General features: G+C 36.5%; 1 protein-coding gene across 12 annotated transcripts in view; it reads right to left on the bottom strand.

Moving 5' to 3' along the window:
• Positions 1-4,706: 4,706 nt before the first annotated feature.
• Positions 4,707-22,395, bottom strand: part of LRRFIP2 (LRR binding FLII interacting protein 2) — a 52,209-nt gene continuing 34,520 nt past the window's right edge. For 6 of the 12 annotated variants that reach the window (XM_059857829.1, XM_059857822.1, XM_059857824.1 and 3 more), the window contains 10 exons: positions 18,509-18,679; positions 18,140-18,232; positions 15,994-16,086; positions 12,643-12,744; positions 12,265-12,397; positions 11,149-11,198; positions 8,359-8,479; positions 7,311-7,390; positions 6,326-6,430; positions 4,707-5,580 (listed from right to left, as the gene is read on the bottom strand). In XM_059857829.1, the coding sequence (XP_059713812.1) occupies positions 5,470-5,580; positions 6,326-6,430; positions 7,311-7,390; positions 8,359-8,479; positions 11,149-11,198; positions 12,265-12,397; positions 12,643-12,744; positions 15,994-16,086; positions 18,140-18,232; positions 18,509-18,679 (1,059 nt within the window). In that variant the 3' untranslated portion in view covers positions 4,707-5,469. The remainder of the gene's footprint in view (positions 5,581-6,325; positions 6,431-7,310; positions 7,391-8,358; positions 8,480-11,148; positions 11,199-12,264; positions 12,398-12,642; positions 12,745-15,993; positions 16,087-18,139; positions 18,233-18,508; positions 18,680-22,395) is intronic. The other 6 variants (XM_059857827.1, XM_059857830.1, XM_059857828.1 and 3 more) reach the window with 3 other exon arrangements.

Genomic DNA, 22,395 nt, shown 5'->3' with positions numbered 1-22,395 from the left:
CCTGGAAACTACAGGCCTGCAACCCTAATGGCTCTCCCCACACCAGCCACAGGGGGCTGCACTGCGTGCAACATCAAGGCTGAGAACATCATCCCCAACCTGCTCACCAGCGAGGTGAAGCTGATCAACTTCAGTTGCAGCACCAATCTAAAGGACATGCTCTGCACCTAGTTTTCAGGTGAGCCCACACGAGGGCCTAGTCAGACACAAAAGGGCAGCCTTTGCTGGGGTGGGAATAATTCTTCAGGTTGTTTTTTTCATAGAGGGTGGGTGAGGATGGATTTTGTAGAACGGGAGCCAGCCCAACAGAAACAACCTGTGGAGGTTAGCAAAGGCGTATTTGCAAAACTTTGTACTGGCAATTTTTATTTGGAGGCATGGAAGGGCTTGTGATGCTCTAACCCCCCTCTTCTGCCTTGGCCTGTGATATTTTTCTTGACCAGTGCAGAAGTGGGGGCAGATAAAAGGCAGTGTTTTTCCTACTCCTGCATGGGCATTTTCCTTGCATAAGGATGGGCCTTCTTGGGGCTCATTCTGCCTTCTTTCAGCATCAGGGGCTTTCTTTTACAACCTAAAGTTTGACAAGAGTCAGGTGCTGGCAAGAAGGCAGCAGGTGACACTGTGTTCCACCAGTGCAGTCCCCACACCCTCAGGGATACCAGGTAAGGGCAGTGTGCACCTGATGAGTTCCATCTGTATCTCACAGGAAAGCAGGTGAACAGCCTACCTGAGGGGAGGATAATCTTCTTCTGCTACCATGGACATACAGTGATGATCTGGTCCCTGGGCAGTCTGCTCTATGACATGGTCTGCAGGTTCTATCCCTTAAACAGAGATGAGGACATTATTCTGGGCCATTATCTTCTTCCTGCCAGGGGTGTCTTGAGGTGATACCTGGTTTGCATCACAGGAGGAATAACAGTGTTTAGGAGATTACAGGTGGAGATTACAGAGCATCCTCTTCTTACAACTATGGAGGAGATTGATTTCCCATGGCTAGGTGGAGGAGCTGGCACATGTCCTACCATCCTGCTCTCCAAAATGGAGATTGGAAGGTTTGGGCGCAGCCTGGGCACTGCAGACCCTGGAAAAGAGGGAACCACTGCCCAGCAGCTTTTTGATTGCTCTCCCCAGAGTGCCAGCACCTTGTCAAATGGTGTTAATCCATTTGTCCCTTGGACAGGCCATCATTGGAAGACCTTTTCAACCATTCATGGCTACAGGACATTCATCTGCTCCAAGAGATGGCAAAAATCCATCCCTCTGCACAGTAGGATCCAGCAAGTAACAGCTCTACACATCTCATGGCATTAAGAAGCCAAGAAAATCAGACTCTTTCTCTGCAAGCGTAGCCCAGAGTAGGGATCACAGCTGATGAGATGCTTCTGCTAGGCCTGGGGGAAGTTGCAGAAGAGGTAGCGAAGCCCTTTCCATGGTGTTTAAAAATGGCAGTCCAGTGACGTTTCCACAGACCAGAAAAGGGGAAACATCCCCACTGCAGATCCCTGACTTCATGGTCTTCCTGCAACCTGGAATAAAACTGTGGCATCCTGTGGCACAGCCATCCTTGGCTTGGCCACCAGTGGGGCAAAGCTAATTGACTGTGGTTGCAGCACCTTCCTTGAGGACAGTCTACACCTAGTGAGAGGGGGGAATGTTCCTGGTCCCAGGCATTGCATAGTCCGGCCTGGGTGAGCACTGGAGGTTTCCTGCTTTGCTACGGTGAGGCAGGATTAATTTTTCAGCCAGTTGCCAGGTTTGGTTTGGTTTTTTTCTGTAGGGGAGGGCATGAGTGCTGTGGAAGGGGAGCTGGTTCCTAGCCTTGCTGACAGCTTTCACCACCCAGCCTGGCATGGGCTGGGGGAAGCCTGACAAAAACCTCAACCCCTGAGGGTAGCAGAGGCAGGAGTTCTGAATCCATGCACCAGCAGGTTTGCTTTGCAGGCCCTCACAGAGGGGCTGGGAAAGGCAAAGGCAAGTTCTTTCCCCACCTGGGGGGAGGTTTATTCCTTGAAGATAATGGTTCAGTCTTCCTCAGGCCTGTGATACAGTGACAACATTTTACCTTGTAACTGGTTCCAGATTTTTGGTTTTGATTTATTTTCATGCATTTGTTAATCGTTTTCTGAAGGAAGATTCTAGCTGGTGCCTGAACTGCATCGGGAAGTGTTGTGACTGTCTGCAGAATGGATTCACTGCATGTGCCACCCTGGCAGGTACACTTCCTTCAGGATGGATGAGAACATCATCTGGGATCAGCTCCTCTTCCAGCAGCAGGTCTCTTAAGGTGGGTACCTGGCCTCACTGTATGGGTAACATAGCGGGTAGTAAAAGACAGCAATGGGCACACATGCTTCCCCTCACCCTTGCAGGTGTGAGGAGGTTGATCTCCTGGTTAACTGGAGGAGGTGGCACTAGTCCTGTCCTCCTGTTCTCTTTCAGAATGGAGAACTGATTGTAGGTTGGGGGCAGTTCTGAGCATGGCCGGACAGGAGCCTTCTCCAACTGACCATTTTCTGGTTTGTCTCCCCAAAGTGTCAGCACCTCATCACAGCAAAACAGCATCACTGAGCCTATCAGTTTGATGGTGGTGATGTTTATTTGCTGTCAAAAATAATTTTTTTTTGTAAGCAGAGTATTTCTTTTATCCTTTTCCAAGTTTTTGATCTCCTTCCTCTAGGATAATTTTTTGTGTCCTTTCCACACAAAAAAAAAAAAAAAAAATGTGCCTTTATTGAAATTGGATGGGGGTTTAGCAACCAAAATTTTTTATTTTTTTAATTTTTAAGCATCAAAAAATGAAATAACAGCTCCTGTTGTTTCAAACTAGAGTGGCTTCTTCAGTGCTCCTGAACTGCCACTCAAGCACATACTTTTTTGGTGCTGCTGTCTGCCTCCTAATAACACACTCACCAAATCTTTCATGGAGCCCTAGGAGCCCTCCACAGACCAAACAAAACTACATAAACTTGAGGGAAGGACAAACCATGCTGGGTGTTAAAAAAAACATGCCCTCAATAAAACAAAAAAATGGTATTATGCAATGTTAGTTATCTTTATGCCTACCTTTACTAACTTCATGCCCTTTTGTGACCAGTAATTTGGTATAACACTATATCTAAGAGCCACTAAAAATTAATCCTGTCACCTTGCAACCACCAATAAAATTACCTGAGCAATATAATTAAACACAACCTACCATTTTTTCCTCAACCAAACCCCAGCTGAATTGATCAAATATAGTAACTTCTTCCATAAGCTTTCCATAATTACACCTAATGCTGGCCCTTTATTTGGTCAACAATCAATGTGTGGTCTCCAGCAATACTGGTACTGTCATGTTCTATTTATTAGCTCATCACAGATACACTAGTCCTGCAGTTCTGATTAAATAAATTGTGCTTTGGTAAAAATAAATTTTAAAAAGCTTTCCATATTTCTATCCAATTGTCACTCATAATTACTTACAAGTTTTTTCATGCCTATACTGTATCAAGACAAAAAAATAATGCCTCTTTTTTTTTCTCCTTTCTTACTGCTTTTCCTGGTACCTCCCATTGGGAACTTGTTCTGGATATTTTGTTGCATTGGTTATAATTTTCTGATAGCAAGAACTTTGGAATCTCTTCAATTAATATGCCCCTGCTAACAGAACTGTTAATAACTTTTCTTTAAAAAAACTACTAGAAATCTTGATTTTAAGAAAGAATGTACTGATGCTTTACCTCTACCCCAGGAAAAGTTCTTATCTGACTCTCACAGTTTCATATTGAAGCTGCAGCTTTCCCTATGCCATAAAATGTCTAGCTTCAATGGGGTGGTTTAGAGGAAGTGAATGAAAAGTAAATGAACCAAATAAGATTTTAGCAGAGTTTTGTACACACTGAAAATCTCCAAAGTATCCATTTATCTTCAGAATACCTAATTAAGAACTAATGAAGAGTTAAGAGTTTCTACTGAGTAAGTACACAACAAAAAGCAAAGAGCTAACAGCACAGACAATGATCTATGTGATCACCAAAGTATGTCTCCTATTTAATAAACAGGCCTAAGTAGACCTGCTACTTACAAGACATCTCAACGGGGAAGGAATTTTATTTTCCAAGTCCAGGAGACATCCAGAGACAGAAAGCTTTAGTTTTGCATTGTCAAGATGGCTCTTGAAAACCACTCTGGTGAAGAGAAGGTACTAACTCTCAGGATTGGAAAAGTCCTGAAATCTGCCTTGCTTTGAGAAATACTCCCAGAAAAATAGCAATTTCAAAGTGGAAAATACCTGCTACAAGTCCAAAAGAGTGATTCTTCTCAGACCAAGGCTCCTTCTGGCCTCTTGAAAAGTTCAACACAGGGGCAGTGTCACTTCAAACACTTCAGAATTGCCACTGCAGGTGCTACTGATGTCCTACTTGTGATGTGCCAGCTCAAAGAGTCAAAGTTCTTAACAGTATTCACTGTCTACAGGGAGTATGCCACAGACAAAAAACCACATCAATCCAGAAAATACCTTCTTCCTTGTGCAGCTTCTCTGCTCCATGGGAGTGCTGTCAAACAGCAGCAGACTAGGTTAAGGAAAAAAAATTCAAACTCACTCTTTCAAAGGCAGAAATATACTTGTTAAGAACATGATGATCAGATCTTACTGTTCTACAGATTTTGCTCTGTCCTGTTAGCATCTCCGTATTCAAAAGAAAACACAAAACATCCAGTTTTGGTCAGTAAAGTGTCCATTTAATAAACTTCTTAGCCACATTTCTCACCCCCTTCTTCCCCCCATAAAATTTCAATTCGCACTTAAGCAGATGACACAATTTGATGGCGTACAACTTCAGTTTTTAAATTTCTGCTCTTAATGCAAAGAGATCAGGGGCTAGTATTTGACAAAATTACACAGAAGTCAGATGCGCCCATGCAAAAGAAGCCGATCTTTATATACAGTCCCTATTTTTTCTTATAAATTTAAATATTTTTAAAAATGTATTTTCAAAATGTATAAAGTTTAGGGAATACCCCAAATGTATCTTAAAATAAAATGCTTTCTGGTTTCAAAGGTTATTTCAACAACGAAGACTAAATTGCACCAGATAAAAGGCACTTGTGCTGTGTGATGTCTTAGGCAAGTATATGTTAGTTTCATAACAGTGTCTTGAATTCATGCAGCTGTCTCTGAGCATCACGCATCATTAAAGCAGCCAAAAGAGATCGTGAGTAAACTTGATTCCACACTTGTAAAAACATACAACATTGTGCTCTAGAATCAAACACTACTGAAAAACTGCTGTCATTCACATGGGAATTCAAACTACATTTCATTCTCTCATAAATTACAAAAAGTATGTCTTTAATTATGAAACTAAACCACCATTGAACAGCTCAGTGTTCAAAAAGTTTGTGCCACTGAAAGTCTGTTTTTATAAACAAGCTAGGGACTAGTTACTCAAGGAGCAGTGCATTGTATTTTCAATTTCCATTTCACTGTTGAGATAAAAGCGCAGTCCTATTTGCCTTCATCTTCTCCAGCCTTTTCATTAAATGGCTATTGGTCATCTCCATTTCTTCTATCTTATCCAGTGCTGTTCTTAACTATAAAATGAAAAAAAGTTATTACCACTTTAGTTTATTTGGACTTTGTGCTGTTCTCAAGCTTGATAAGAGGAATAAAAGTATTATGTTTCCTAAGAGTGCCACAGAAGTTAAGATATAACTTCCATTATTGCAGGCAGATGAAACAGAATGAAACTTAAAAATAACTGTGAAGCAACTGAAACATGAAGTGTATTCATTCTAGAACTAGGTGCCTGCAACCTCTCATTACATTAAAACAATTTACCTAGAACAAGGTAAAGTACTCTCCACCATTATTACTTGGATACAGATACATATTCCCATCACAGGTAACAGGCATCATGCTAGTGATGTAGCAGCTCTTAAGCAAGAATGATCAACAGCTCAGTTAAATACAGCTTCTGCCCAGAATCCTGTGAGATCCAAGCTGGAAAATTCCCAGGCTGTCATTTGACACAGGGACCATTCATCTCTCTAGCAATATTTTGTAGAAGGACTACTTTAAAATATTACAAGTTATCACATGTAGAAAAAAATACCATTTAGATGCTTCCTTTCAAGGATGTACAGCATGGAATCGTAGTTAGCATTACTTTAACATACTAGATGTCCTCTGAATGTCATATTGAGACTTGAAGGTCATCTTAAAAAACAATTAAAAGATGTAATCGAAGATAACAAAAAATCAGAGATTGGAGGCAAAAGACAGAGCAGCTTAAGACAAAAAGGAACATACAGCTGGAAAGGAAACCAAGTCAGTTACCTCTCGCTGAAGCTTCCTTTTTTCAGCTTTGAGTTCATCTTCTACTTTTTCTGCACTTTCTGCTGCACTTTTATATCTTGCAACCTGTCCCTCAAGTCGTCCAATCTGTAAACCCAAACAAGACAAAAGGAATACACTCAGGTGTTCTACCTGGAGTTCACCTGCTACCAGCTGCTCTTCCAAGGACACAGCTGAGAAGACACAGAAGGTTAAAGAACTAAGCAGAGAGAGAAGAATTGGAATACAAAAAAATCAAGAATTGGGAAACACATGGGATTAAAAATGAAAGTGGAAAGTTGAAAAGCAGAAACTGTATGAAAAGATGCAAAATAGAGAGCAGACTGCTATCAGGACATAATGAAAGAGGTCTTGAGCCCAAGCACCGTTTTCAGCAATAAGGAGAGGAATGAGACAAATCTTGATTGCAACCTGCAGATGTTAAAGCCCACTGGATGGATTGTTCTATGTACAGCTCCCTGCTACCCCTAAAGCTACATGATAGGCTACTAGACTGAATCTGTGCAAAAGAGTAAAGATACGAATCTGTGATTTAAATTACAATCTTTCATTTAATTTTTTAGGTAATAAGCTGGAATTAAGTTGCTAAAACACAAAAGTATGGCAGATTATGAAGAAGAATTGAAGCTACTAGTTCAAGAAAACCAATTTATGTGGCTTAATGACTTGTAAGAAAGTTGTAGTGTGGAAGATACAAAATTTACTCTCTAAAGTGAGAGTTATACATCTATGAAAACAATCACACTTTGGAAGTCAATAACATGGTTTTATAGCTCAGCACCATAAGATTTTACCTTATGGTTAGGCTGTGCATAGGTATTTAATTGCAGGAAATATGAAAAAGTGTGGTGTCATTCTAAGTAAATACCAAAGAGTAAATCAAATTATGAAATATGCTTTCATAGTTTTTGTTGAAAAAAGTATTGCAAAAGTGTGCAGTGTAATAACAATGAAAAAATACACTTACATTTTGTTCCAAAGTAGTTATATCTTGTTCAGCTTTTGAAAGCTTAAATTTGTATTCACTAATTTGCCTGTTGGCATCTCCTAAACAAAAATTGACATGAATATATTAGTCAAAGCAACTCTCTAAAGTAACAGTTTCCCTTTTAATTAAAATTCATTTAAAAGACCATTTTATTGAGCAGCCCATATCCAGGATCACAGAGAGCAGCAATCTACAAGAGTATGGAAAGGAAATAATTTTCTTTTATTTAGAGAACACAACTAGTGTCTCTATAAAGTGTGCATTAAATTTCAGGTGCACCAATGAGATACACACCTTTTAAAACACATGTTTAGATCAGCAAACTAATTCCTTAGAGAACAGAATCAACATAATAATCAACACACACTGCAAAATGCCAGACCACAATAAATATTCAGCAGCATTCAGCTTAGACATCTGTAATAATATTTGAATAAGGAGCTTGAACCTGACTGACAAACTCTAAGGAGCTTTGCAAATTACTTTAGTGTTACATTTGGGCCCTCACATTGCCAGTGCTTTCTTCATGTTAATTAACACAAGCATACTAAATGACAGTCTGTCAAACAAGTTTTCAGCTGAATAGCTTGCTTGAAATGAAAAGCATCTTATGCTTCTACGAAGCAACACTAAATATTAAGTTAAATAAATTGTCATGTTTTCCTTAGGACAGTAGTCTTCTAGATTAGGTTTCTTTATCAAAGATTGAACAAAATCATCCCATAGAATATGTATTTTTTAAAATCTTATCTGAAATTCTGTTGTCTAAAAATTGTATCCAAGTAGTGTCACCCACTCTAGGCAAGGTTATCAACTGAAAAATAACTTCCCAGAATGTTGTTCTTCAACACTGAAAGAGGCAGATTTTTAAGGTATTCTGCAGTGAGAATTCCATGCAAGGACATATACCAACAAAAACCTATCTGCTCAACAATATAGTCACTTACAATGCCACTAATGCACAACAAAAGGAGTTGGAAGTCCTCTCTGCAAGAAGAATAACTTTGAACAGTAACCATATACCTACTTTGCATTTCAATTAGCTGCAAGTCAGAGCCATTCTCCAAGTCTATTGTATCTGGATTCATGCTATCACTTTTAGAGTATTTCTGTCGTTCTTCTTCTAACTGCATCTTCAGTTTTCTAACCTGAAAAAGGAAGTGTTTCTTTATGAAAAAAGACTCCCATAAGTTCAGTAGTTGTGTTCAATGGTAAAAAGGCAGAGTAGTCCTGAGATGCAACTGGCTGAGAAGGTTCTGTAAACAAGAATAGCAGAGCGATGCAGGGAAGTCAGTCCCTGAGGTCTGTGGCTTATACCCCCATCCCCATCACTGGGCAAGTACCCTCTGCATGTCAATGCACAACCCAAGCCCACCCGTACGGTCAGTACTGCAGGGATATCTGCACAGTGCAGGAGCACCTCGTAACAGCTCACTTTTCAGAAGAGGAGATGGCATTAAACTCAGTTTTTGGAGTTCTTCTACTGTGTATCTTTCCCACTCTAAACACACACAAAGATATTTAACACTATCCTAGAGAGTTTACAGACAATAATCCATGGCTTTTTCAGAAGGTCCTCACTCATACTCCACCTGGAAACAATGGTCCTAGGCATGTCTGTAGTGCACATTAGTCTTTAACAGTTCCATTTCGTGCTACAGCTGCTGTCTCTCAGTTTTTCCTCAGTAGTCAGGGAACACAGATTTCTCAGCTATGTGCCCCACATATGGACATTATGAAAGAAGTAGGAGCTATTTTTTGGACACTCTTATAAAAATATTGTTCTACAGATTAGCAGTATGTGAATTAACTTGCAAAACCCCCATTCATGATAAATATCATACAAAATATGATCAGTGATTTTTAAATTACACAGTGATAAATATGTGCTTACATATCTATATATATTTAATACTATCATTTATTGGCAGTCCAAAAAAGTATCTATACTATAATTAAGGTTCATTCACAGCAAACCCAAGTGTTGACACCAATGGTTTAAATTTACAATGTCTTCAACTAAAAGAGCAAAAACTGTAGTCTTCTTAACAATTGCTCTATGGCTATATGTTTGCTTGAGTCCTTTCTTCTCAAAACAGAGCTATATTTAAACACCATTATTTTAACATTAATTTTCTCGGAGTTACCCAAATGATCAATGAAATAGTATCACTCAGCAATTTTGAAGAAAATGCAACTTGATCTTATGAGAGTGTAATTGTACTGACTTTAATATTTCTGCATAAGACAATTATGCAAAGCGAAGAGGAAGCAAAGAGGAAGCGAAGAAAGAGGAAGCGAAGAAAGAGGAAGCGAAGAAAGAGGAAGCGAAGAAAGAGGAAGCGAAGAAAGAGGAAGCGAAGAAAGAGGAAGCGAAGAAAGAGGAAGCGAAGAAAGAGGAAGCAAAGAAAGAGGAAGCGAAGAAAGAGGAAGCGAAGAAAGAGGAAGCGAAGAAAGAGGAAGCGAAGAAAGAGGAAGCGAAGAAAGAGGAAGCAAAGAAAGAGGAAGCAAAGAAAGAGGAAGCAAAGAAAGAGGAAGCAAAGAAAGAGGAAGCAAAGAAAGAGGAAGCAAAGAAAGAGGAAGCAAAGAAAGAGGAAGCAAAGAAAGAGGAAGCAAAGAAAGAGGAAGCAAAGAAAGAGGAAGCAAAGAAAGAGGAAGCAAAGAAAGAGGAAGCAAAGAAAGAGGAAGCAAAGAAAGAGGAAGCAAAGAAAGAGGAAGCAAAGAAAGAGGAAGCAAAGAAAGAGGAAGCAAAGAAAGAGGAAGCAAAGAAAGAGGAAGCAAAGAAAGAGGAAGCAAAGAAAGAGGAAGCAAAGAAAGAGGAAGCAAAGAAAGAGGAAGCAAAGAAAGAGGAAGCAAAGAAAGAGGAAGCAAAGAAAGAGGAAGCAAAGAAAGAGGAAGCAAAGAAAGAGGAAGCAAAGAAAGAGGAAGCAAAGAAAGAGGAAGCAAAGAAAGAGGAAGCAAAGAAAGAGGAAGCAAAGAAAGAGGAAGCAAAGAAAGAGGAAGCAAAGAAAGAGGAAGCAAAGAAAGAGGAAGCAAAGAAAGAGGAAGCAAAGAAAGAGGAAGCAAAGAAAGAGGAAGCAAAGAAAGAGGAAGCAAAGAAAGAGGAAGCAAAGAAAGAGGAAGCAAAGAAAGAGGAAGCAAAGAAAGAGGAAGCAAAGAAAGAGGAAGCAAAGAAAGAGGAAGCAAAGAAAGCGGAAGCAAAGAAAGCGGAAGCAAAGAAAGAGGAAGCAAAGAAAGCGGAAGCAAAGAAAGCGGAAGCAAAGAAAGCGGAAGCAAAGAAAGCGGAAGCAAAAGAAAAGCAAAAGAAAAGCAAAAGAAAAGCAAAAGAAAAGCAAAAGAAAAGCAAAAGAAAAGCAAAAGAAAAGCAAAAGAAAAGCAAAAGAAAAGCAAAAGAAAAGAAAAAGAAAAGAAAAAGAAAAGAAAAAGAAAAGAAAAAGAAAAGAAAAAGAAAAGAAAAAGAAAAGAAAAAGAAAAGAAAAAGAAAAGAAAAAGAAAAGAAAAAGAAAAGAAAAAGAAAGAGCTTTAAGGATATGCCCTAATAGTAGAGCCAGGAACAAGTTAAGATTTCAGCTAACCAGATGGTGAAATGAAGTTTCTTTACCAACCAAGATCAAAGTTCCATGGATAAGGACAACAGCAAGAGAAACTGCTAATTCCTGATAGTCAGTGAGGTAAAAACTTGAGTATTTCATTTTGCTTTAGTGCTTACATATCTGATTAAGCACCTTTGCACTTAACAGTTGTTTATTACTTATATACAAATAGTCTGCAAAATGATACACAAAGGTCTACTTCTGAAATGAGTAACTTATTTTACCTGGGACAGTAATTCCTCCTTTTCTCCAGCCAGATTTCGTAGCCTGATATCTAAAACCAAAGAACCCAATTACAAATCAGAGAAATCTGTAACTAAGAATATGTTTTTCATAACTTTTCGTTCCATTCCAAATGAAATTATCATCAAAGCTAATAGCACTGGGACTGCAAAACTTTGATAGCTCACTAATAACACAACAGCCTTCAGTTAATAGCAGAAAAAATGGAAAAATACTTTGTTCACACTGTTTATTAGTATAACAATTCTAAAAGCAAGACTTCAGAGTTTATCAAATAGCAGAAGAGTTTAGCAAATATCTCTACTTAGTCAAAAGATCAGTAATGACTACAAGCCATTACTAAAATCAAGCAACACTGTGCTAAGACTAGAGCAGCTCCCTTAGAAATTGTAACTTTGACAGAAATGAAGCATAATAACAATTGTATTCCCCTCTGAGGGAGCCACAGCAGAAATACGTATCAAGTCTAATATCTGTCAATATAAAAGTATGTAACTATTATATATTATGTACAAGTATAATTCAATTACATTGAATTTTTTTTTTCTACATGTTAACAGAGTTTTATAGTGGATTGATCTTGCATACAATAACTTGCTCAACCTAAAGATAAAAGCAAGTTAAAGTAACTTAACCCTGAAACCCCCAATTAGTGTATCTGTTGTCCCTGTCATTTTTTTGAATGCTTTTAAAACTTCTTTTTCTAATGAATGTGATGGATGTTCTTTCATTGATGTTCTTTCATTGATTACGTATACTTCTAAAGAATTATTTTCATGAAACACAATGGAAAAACATACTAATCCAAAAAATAATGCTTTCAAGCAAGATGTTTTCTGTCAGTATTAAAACAGGAACTGGATCAAGAGAACTAATCAGTTGCAAACATCTAAGCACATATTTTTTCTTACTCAATAGATACATCTGTCTTTTTACTCAGAACAAACAAAAAATTAAAATCAATCCTGAAAGTTGTGTAAGCATATATTCCAGAAGCATCACAGGTGCTTGCATCTGCAAATATAAGTCACACCCACTATGAACAAGAGGAAACAAACCCCTCAAAAACTCGATAAAGTATGCTAAGATACTTTTACCTAGTGGTCCTTCTCCTGCAGATTCCAAGACCTGAGCAGCTTCCTGTGATACAACTGTTATTGTACCAACCATTGATTCATGGTTTAGATCACCATTTGGTGTGCCATCTGGAATTATAACTAATCCATGTTTCTAAAAATGCAAATCAAAAAATTAGTCATACAATAGAAGTGCTAAAATATAAATCAATAGATAAGATTTTAAAGAGCTTTTCAAGTTGAGTGAAACAATTACAATGATATGGACCATTTATCCTACTCTAAGGTCATGTTTTCACAGTGCACAAGAACAGTAACCATTCTTCCTCCTTTTTACTGACCTCGATTTCATGCCCTATTCCTGGATTTGTTACTGTAAAGTAACTACTACCAACATACCTGTCCTCTCTTCATTGTTTCCTTCAGGTCAGCCAACTCCTCTCTGAGCTCATCTCGCTCATTCTTAATGCAGTCAAAGTAATCTTTCTGTCTTTCTAGGGCCTGGGCTCAGGCAGATAGCAAGAAAAAGAATGGCACAGAGAAAAAGCGTATGACAGACAGCAGAAAGATTTTCTACAAGTAAATGCAAATAGCTCAATACAAGTAAAGAAATTAAAAGTGCTTTTTAAATATGTAGTAACATACATCTCTGATAACTGCCTTCTACAAGGTGCATATTTAACTTCATGCTGCATTTGTTATTACTTTTTTTTTCCAAACAAGTCTTAGATTTTTTTGAGAGTTTTTTTTTTTATTCAGTGAATTCTATTTTTTGGTAAATTTTGATTAACTAAATTGAGTACCAAAAGAGTAAGTGATTTTTCTTCATACAGGCACTCTGCAGCAAGAAATAAAATTTGCTGAAACACAAATGGCAATTATTTACCAGTTGCTTAAGGTTTACAACACCATTTACTAAACCCAAAGCAATCAATTTTACAGAAAACAAAGAGCAGCAAACACTAGTAGCACTATTTTAGCGCAAAAAAGTATGGCAGCTAGAAGTGCAATATGGGTGTAGACAGGTTTGCCTAACTAAGCTGGAGAGGTTACCTGGCAGTTAGTTGGACAGTTCTACTTGACTGAGCAGCATACAACACTGCATGCCTTAAAAAAAATCCTCATCATACAGAAAGTGCCAAAGGATACACACATTTTGGCCAAGAAAGTGATACAACTAAACTTAATGCTATACATGAATATGTAGGAATGGACTGATACTATGAAAGAAATGAAGGTGTATACATTTGTACTGTACTTGCCTTACATAACTTCAGTATGCTGAATTTTAATAATAATCTAGAATCGGTACTAGAGCAATATTTTAAAGCATTACTGTTTCAACAGAAAATTTTGACAAGTGCTGTTGCACTTGATTTATTCATATGTAAATGTAACATTTAAAATAAAGGCAATTCAACATGTTTGAAAACAGTAGCTGACATCCTAATTTAAAAATTTGTAAGATATCCTTTCATTTCTTACCACACATTAGATCTCTAATTACATTATAAATAGCATGAAGAACCTTAATCATTACATAATTTTGTGCTATACTTAAAAGACACATACATCTTTTTAATTTCTGAAGAACAGTGGAAGAGATGAAAGGGGAAGTAAGTTCACCACTTGAGAGAATGGACACAGCAGCCCAGAACCACAGACACAGATTGTATGTACTTGACAGTGATGATGTTGACCTTCCCCAAACATATTTTCTATCCTTACCCTCTAATAACACAAGTGTTGGAAATCAGAAAATTCTGTTGGGGGAGGAAGTGAAACTGATACAGCTATGTATTTCTACCTATGTAGATCTAAGTAATCATTATTCAAAACCAGTAAAAATCCTAGTGTTTGTACACTCAGGGTTTAATTTAATATGACACAGATTTTGCACAGAATCTACCTCTGCAATTCTTCTGTTGGGGCTGAAAACAGAAATCAGGACAACAAAGTTCTGCAGACAGATTTTAGCATACTTATATGAGCAAAATCTGATAATATGCCAGAATCAAGTGACATTTGGAATCCTTTTTTCTAAATATTTCAAAAGCCTTCATAACTTTTATACCAAACTCAGAGCTGCCATTACTAAATGAAAATTTGGAGCCACTAAACAGTGGAATAACTGTATATTTCAGGAATATAAACCAATGCTGTAACTCAGTATCCTCAAACTGATCTAATTTAAGATCAAATATAACCACAAATTTCAAGCACTGTAGAAACAGGACATCAAAAAAGGCAGGTGTAAAACAAACTTGTGCTATTTTGTTGTTTGCCTGCCTTTCTTTTTCTGAAACAGCTAAAATGTCTCATATACATTGTAAATTTTGGTTACAATTTTAGTTATAAACTACATTGTGAAGCTTCGCAGAGACATCAAAAGCTGGAATAGAGTAAAAATTAGCAGTAGGAGGGAGAAAGGCTCAAAGACTGTGAGCTAAGAAAAGTATGTAAATATTTAGAGACATGAGAAAGAAAAGAGCAGCATTTTTATATTTTCTTCTCTAAAAGAGTTCAATTCTTAAAATTAAAAAAAAAAAAAAATCTAACTAGAAAAATAACCTGGTATGGTGTTTACAAGAACACAAACTTGCAGGGCAATTTTGGCTAAAGGAAAATATATCTATCTTTCTTGTCATTCTGGCTGGTAGGTATATTTGACTATCAGATATACTCGTGCTGATTCTGGCAATGTATTTGAGAGAGCACAAAAATATTTCACAAATTGAGACAGTCCAATCTACAAGTGTGAGAACTAAGTATGGAAAGGATAGGGTAAATTAAAGATAAAAAGCTTCCAGAAGAATGTTCAGAAAACTTTAGAATGATGAAATTGTTTAATGATGGAAGAGAAAGACTGAAACATGAAAAAAAGTAAGACAGCACAGTTTTTGAACTGGCCACCACCAGTTAAAAGGCAACCTTTAAAGGTGACTTGAACTCCAGCAAATAAAACAATTTTCAAAGAAATCTGCATATATTGAAATATAGTATAAAATTCAGGTAGAGAGAAATGACCCCTGAGCTGTCAAGAGGCAGACAATTCCTTTTCAAAGACTTTCCAACCTCCTATTGCCACCAGGCAATCTACTTGTGTCCCAGAACAGCCAGAAGTTCAAAGACATGTAGTCATCACCAATGGTCAGGCTGACTCAGTTCTATGACTTCTGCCTGCCCAGAAGCAATGCTGACAAACCGTGCCTGACCTACACTAGCTTCATAGTATCAGCAAAATTCTTTCTGTACCACCCTCCTTCTTACACAGGAACCTTACGGATGCTCCTCAAAAGGTCACCTACAACCATCGAGTATTGAGAATCGTAATTGAAACAAAGTATTTCATGTGTCATATCAGAAAACCAGCTTGATTCAGTGCTCCATCCAAGTTAACCAATTATACAAGGATCAGAAGTGCAATACAGGAATGCACAAGTTGGTTGTAGAAGTCAATTCAAGATCATGTGTTTTACCACTAGGCATGCCATTAAAAATTTTGCAAAATAATTGTAAATTTGTATGTGTAACAGTTCATGTTACAGATTTAATTAGTACTACTGATCATTATTCAACTAAAGTGTGGCTCATTTTCTGAAGAAGAGAAAGACTGCAAAACATTTTATTCATTTAAGTTCGGAGTGGCCTTAATTTCTTTGGAGTACACAGAATTCCTTGGGGTGTAGAGGGCATCCATCTACTTCTAAATTTAAAAAAAATAGCTTTCCTCCCATATTTCATTCATACCCCTATTTTTTTATCTTTCCAATTAATTGTCTCCTGGAGATCAAGCACTTCTTTGGTTATGGAGTCTATATTCGCCTGCATACGTTGATTCGCCTGTGGTAAATAGGATGAGGGAAGAATAAAAGAGGAAAGAGAAGTAAGGAAATGGAAAAAAAATCCCAAACATTAAAATAGATAAAGGAAACGAAGTAATAAAAGTCAACTAAAGAGTTTATGAGCATGAAGTTACAGAAACAGTGTGCAGTTTAATGTAATATATTTCTCATTAATTCTTGCAAGAGAATGGTATTTAATTCTATTCACTCACTGCTGTTGGGAAAACTTACAGTAGCTAGAGTTACTTTTCTTTAGTGACTGTTCCCACTGCAGTCTGTGGATAGAAACAATTACCCTGCTGTACTTTCCAGATACCTTCAAGTCCCTTTTGGAACGGAATATTATTGTTAACAACTGGTTTTATTAATTTTTTATAAAATAAAATAATCTTCTTGAAAACATAAAGAAGGGAGCTTGAATCAAACATCCACGAAGCAAAAGACAATTGCTGACTACTTTCTGATACCACATGAACACGTATCAAGTGTAGTCCTACTTTTTTAGCTGACTATAACTGCATTTTGTTGCTTCCCCTGCAAGCATAATTAAATGCTTAGCTATGAAGATGACATAATTTTAAGGGCTAGTGACAATTTTTTTCCTTCTTAAGGAGCGAACTTGCTTTTACATCTGGGAACAGAAGACAATGTCTTTCTGCAAAAAGCTACGTGGCTTCAGCTAGATTTTCTGTTAGTGTTAATAGAGGGGGGGAAAGACACAAGAGGTGGTATATATAGGTCAAATCTTCAAAGGGACTGAATGTATTTGTGACTATTTGACACATGCTACATTCTACCAAAGTAAACACTCCAGAAAAAATCTACTGTACATTCTTGGTTCATATACTTAAACCCACCAAAACCCCAGACAAGAACATGCAAAGCTGTTCTTTAATTCTCAGCGAAGTCAAAGATAACAGAGCAAGCAACAGAGAGAGCCACAACAGAAATTTTTAGGGCTTTTGCTTGTCAGCATTTATGTTAACTCAAAATGTGGATACTTAGGATAATCTTAATCCTTTTCTTCTGCTATTAAGTCATATCAACTCCAGTTCATGAAGCATAATACTTCTTAAACAGAACTGGGAATTTTCAGAAACCATTTTGACTTACAGTATCTACCACCTAGAGAGCACAAGAATATAGTGAAGAAATAAAGGATCAATGAACTATTACACAGCTTTTGAAAATGACAGTAGGAGACTTTGGCCTATATACTTAAAGATAATCAATTTTTACTGCAATGAAGAGATAGTGGGAAAATTATGTAATAATTGAACTACAAGTTCTAACTAAAATAATTGGGAAATTGACACCCAATATACACTGACAATACACATTCATATATATATATCTTTGTGGACCATTTTAAAATGAAGACTGATAATAACTCTGGGATTTCAGAGCGGGTGGGTTTGTTTCCAGAAAAAAAAGGGAAAAGGGGAAAAAGAACCGGGTGAGAGGGGAAAAGAACACGCTGCACATGCAAAAACATGCTTGTGGCCCATTATAATATACATGCTGACCAGTATTGCTGTGTATTATGCTTGACTGGTAAGCAAACTAATATTCAGTATGGCAAACTTCAATTGTAGGTTGAAAATCTACTCATAAAAATCTGAAAAAACTGAAATGGAAACTTCTGGAAAAGGCAAATATATATAATAACACCAAATACATAATAATACCAAATACATTTGGTATTATCCATGCATCAGAACTTTTAGCCACGGAAAATTATTTTGGCCACGCAAATATTAATTCTGCCCTCACAACAAAGAAAAGATACTAGGAACATTCATGAGAGAACCACAATTTCTCACAAGAATTAAAGGCTTTGCAAGATGTAATACATTTGAAAACCTTGCAGACACATTTTCAGCTTCATAAATTTAGGAGGATCAGTAGCTTAAATTCTACACACTAAAACAAGATAAATTATTTCTTAAAAATGCAAGATAGAATTTAATCCTGTTTTGTGTATGATTCCCATTCAAATCTTACACCACATTTATTTGCACAGGTTCTACCCTACACTCATATGAGCATACCTCTATCAATTCATCTCTCTGTCGAAGGCCCTCTTTAAGTTCATCCAGCTTATGCTGCAGAACACTGCAGGTGTGTTTCTGTCTTTCCAATTCCTGTATTAAAGAAATCAATTATTTATATTTAGTTTATGTAAGAAATTGCTGCAAGGATTTGAGAAATTATACCTACCAAGCAGTTAAAAGACTACTGAAGTGGTCTAAATAAGTTGACTTACTTACTACACAGAAGATTTTATTTAATAAACTGTAGAGAGAAAATATGCCATAAAGACTTGAGCCCAATACTAACAAGTAAAGCTACTCTGAGTATTTCCAGCTGTTCTTACAAAGTAGTCCAGATTTCTGTACTTTATAATTAGAAAAAAATACCTTTGACTTCTCTTCATTCTCCCTATAGAACTCTGCTATCTGTTCTTCTTTCTCCTCAATAACATCCTTTAAAGTATCCACTTGGTAAATCAAGTTGTTTTTCTCATTGTCTAGTTGAGCATTGGAAACCATAGCTTTCTTGTACTTCTCTTCAACTTCAGCTAGTGAATCCTACAGATAGCAGAAAAGTTCACATTAGTCTAACTTTTTGATGCATTGTTATAATGTTAAAATACCACTATAATGTTAAAGTATGAAATGTTAGACATTAAAATTATGCAACCATTTTTGTTTATGAAACATATTCTTTAGAGATACCAAGTAACAGTTTAGTTTCGTTATTCAACTTTGGTCATACACAACAATGAAAAGTTATCATTACAAAAGCATGAAAAATACAATATAATATTCCACTTGCATTTTCTACTCTGCCACATTCACAGCAACTCACAGGGGTACAGTAGTAATATCACAGCTTCACATTCTAGTGAATACCATGTATCTGGCAGTAATATCATTACTCAAGGCATGCATGAGAAAACAGTTCAGAATGAGGCAACAAAACTAACAGAGAGAATGTGGACAACTAAATCAGTAAAAGAGACCACAAAAATAATTCCAAGAGTAGCTTTAACTTAATGCTTGTTATTTAAGTAGTCCCTATGACCTTAGATTCAAAACTTTTAGATAGCCACATTATTCCAGTAAAAAGGATTCACTATTTAAACAGGTATTTTATCTTTGGTTTACTTACTAATTTTTTTTTTAAAAGCATGTAACTTGGTTCTCTACCTAAAGGTGTACACGCCATGCTATATAGCCTCTTAGACAAATCTCCCCCATTTACCATTTTATCCTGTTTTTAGTTATAGTTGGGTTTTTTTGTCAGAGTTGTAACAGTTTTCTAAGTATTTAAATGGTTGACATCTATCACTCCAGGCACTTTTAAGCATGCCTTTATTTCAATATGCATTATTATAGGGGTTGGGACTACATGATCTTTAAGGTCCATTTCAGCCCCTTAATTTAAAAATAATTTTAAAATAATAAAAATTGATTTTCAGAGTCCTAATTTTAGAATCGAAAAAGAACTATTAAGCCAATCCCTGGACCCAGTAGATCTAAGCCCTACTACAAACCTCCTTGTACTTCATGTAATCTGTTCCTTGAAGACATAAGTAGCATTATCTCCATTTTTAAATATTTGTATTTTGACAGTAGAAGCACTATCATAGAAAGGGCATGAAACCTGGGTTTCCAGAAAATAGAACACTACAACTAATATATTAAGAGAGAAGGTGTCAACAATCTAAGTTTTCTAAAAAAATACTTATCATCACTATCTGTTAAACAGTAAAATTATGCAATCATTTTTGTTTTGGAATTATAGTCATGTCTTCTCTTTAGAAATACCAAGTCACAGTTCAATATTCTGCAATGAGAAAGTAAAAAAATTCCCTATCCCCAAACACTATTCCACACTGTAAATCTCCACTTTGGGAAAGCTGTCCTTACAGTACGTATTTTATCTTTTATAATTTTATCATAATCACATATATTTATTTCACTGAATTCTGAAAATCTCTGTTGGAGAAATACAATTTTTTGAAACCCCAGAAAAAATAATTACAGATCAGAAGAAACAAAACAGTATAAGTTGTGAAAATATAAGACAAGTACCACTATAATCTAGGAAGTAGTAGTCAGCAGCAAAGATGACTCAGGATAAGAAAAAAGAAAAAATTATATAAACATAACTGTGTGCAAGTAATTCTGAAGATTAAAACCAGAGAAAGCACTTCTTTTTGTGATGCCGTAAATACAACAAATCTTGTAAAGATTGGCAAAACAAAATGCTAGAGCTAGCAAACCTAAAGACTTTCAATGAATAATCCAGTATAGAGTAAATAAAAAGAAATATTAGGATTGTAATGAATGCTATAGTAATTTCACAGGGAGGTATGAAATGTTACCAAAAAAAATGCAACTAGGGAAAAAGTCCAATTTTATTATTTCTGTGAATGTGGTGACTAGGGTCATGTAGTAATTTAGTTCAGCAGAGATCTCTGAAGGCCAGCCTGTCCAATCTCCTAACTAAAGAGGGTCAACTGAGATCAGGTTGCTCACAGCTCATCTCCATTTTAAGTGTCTCCAGAAACCTAGACTGCAGATTGTCAAACTTGCTGGATGACCTGTACCAGTGTTCACTTTCCTTGTGAAAACTCTTTTTTCTTGAGTTCCAACTGGATTTTCTGCTCCTACAACTCAACTTTTGTCTATTTTGTCTTTCCCTTGCAAAGAACTCTGCCATCTACTCTCCACAGCCTCCCATCAGACATGCTGAAAACAGCAACAATATTGCCAGCTACTACTCCAAGACTTATCAAAGCCCATTGTCTCAGCCCCTTACTGCATGACATGTTCCAGGACTCCAGCCTTAAAAGGCAAGACCAGGTTGGGGTTTAAAACATTGTATTAGAATGTCATTAATTAAAAAAATAATGGCAGGTGAGGATGAATCTGCAGTTACAAAAGAGGAATAGATTGATTTGGATATAAAGAGTGAAAACTGCTTCTGAGAGAGAAGCTAAGCTATGTCTAAGTCTCTATTGGGTTAAAAAAACTGAAACACTGCAAAGACTTCCTGCAACTGTCTTCTTTTCAAGCATCACACATGTTCCCCATGGTTCAAGAATTTCATGTAGCTTATGGGAGTTTTCCAGTTTGATTTTAAATAATTTCTGAACACTTGAAGGAGACTGTAGGATTTTTAAGGATGAAGCAGATGGAATAAAAACACATAAGGCTCTACATATAACCTAAAGCTATGAAGAAATACCACCCATGACTTATAGTCTAGATTAATTTTTATAGTAAAGTGCTATAAAAATTAGCTTGCTCAGCTAGAACAAGATGATTCAAGCATAAAAGATGATTAACAGCATAAAAGAAAAATTTTGAGAAAAGAAACAGAATTCCTTTCCAGCTGATGCAAAGAAATACATAAAGAAGCAACAAAACAATCAAACTGAGACAGCAAAAGATTTGAAGACCTAACTAAATCAGAACTAAAAACATTAGAGTTTATCCTACCGTTTATACTGACACCCAGTATATTTGTAGCCAGGTAAAACCCACACTTTTAGCAGCATAAGGACAACCAGAGAGCTCAGAAGGTAGTGTGATTACAAATCCCCATTAGTCCAACACTGGGAAAAAACCAACCAACCAACCTCCCCAACATTTAAACGCAGTGTAAAGCAGGTATCCTGGTAACTCTTCTATAACACACGCAAGACAAACTGATTAAGTACAAGTTGAGAAGTACCACCTTCCTAATTTAAAAAAAAAAAAACACCAACAAATGGTTCCCAAAAGAATCTCTATGGAATGTGAACTAACCTAGGAACACATTATTCAGTACTAGCAACAACATAAAATGCAGTTCAATTCTGAAAGTCAAGCATAGATTAAGATCTTATTATTGCACATTGTGCTCTTTGGTAACTCTAATGGATTACGATAAATAATAATCCATTAACCTCGACTAAGAACAGTGATCATGAGATGCTGGCAAGCACATAAAGAATGAGAGTTAGATCCATTCTGAACACATGAAGCAGTCTCACATTACACTTGATCTATGCCTCATTATGTCTAACAAGCCTGTAATTTACTACTCTTTGAAGTTCTTTCAATACTCATATAACTAAACCAATATAACTAAACCAAAACATACTTCATCTGAACGTATTGCTATCAGGTTTAAAGTTTCCTTTAAAGGTAAAAAAGGAAATAACTTCAAAGAGGAAATAACTTTTGCCACACTAAACAGCTCATATTACTTATTTTCCCCTTACTATATAATCTAATATATTGTTAAATTG

Source organism: Haemorhous mexicanus, chromosome 13, assembly GCF_027477595.1.
Source record: "Haemorhous mexicanus isolate bHaeMex1 chromosome 13, bHaeMex1.pri, whole genome shotgun sequence".
NCBI lineage: Eukaryota > Metazoa > Chordata > Aves > Passeriformes > Fringillidae > Haemorhous > Haemorhous mexicanus.
This window is presented reverse-complemented; position numbering and strand designations above follow the sequence as displayed.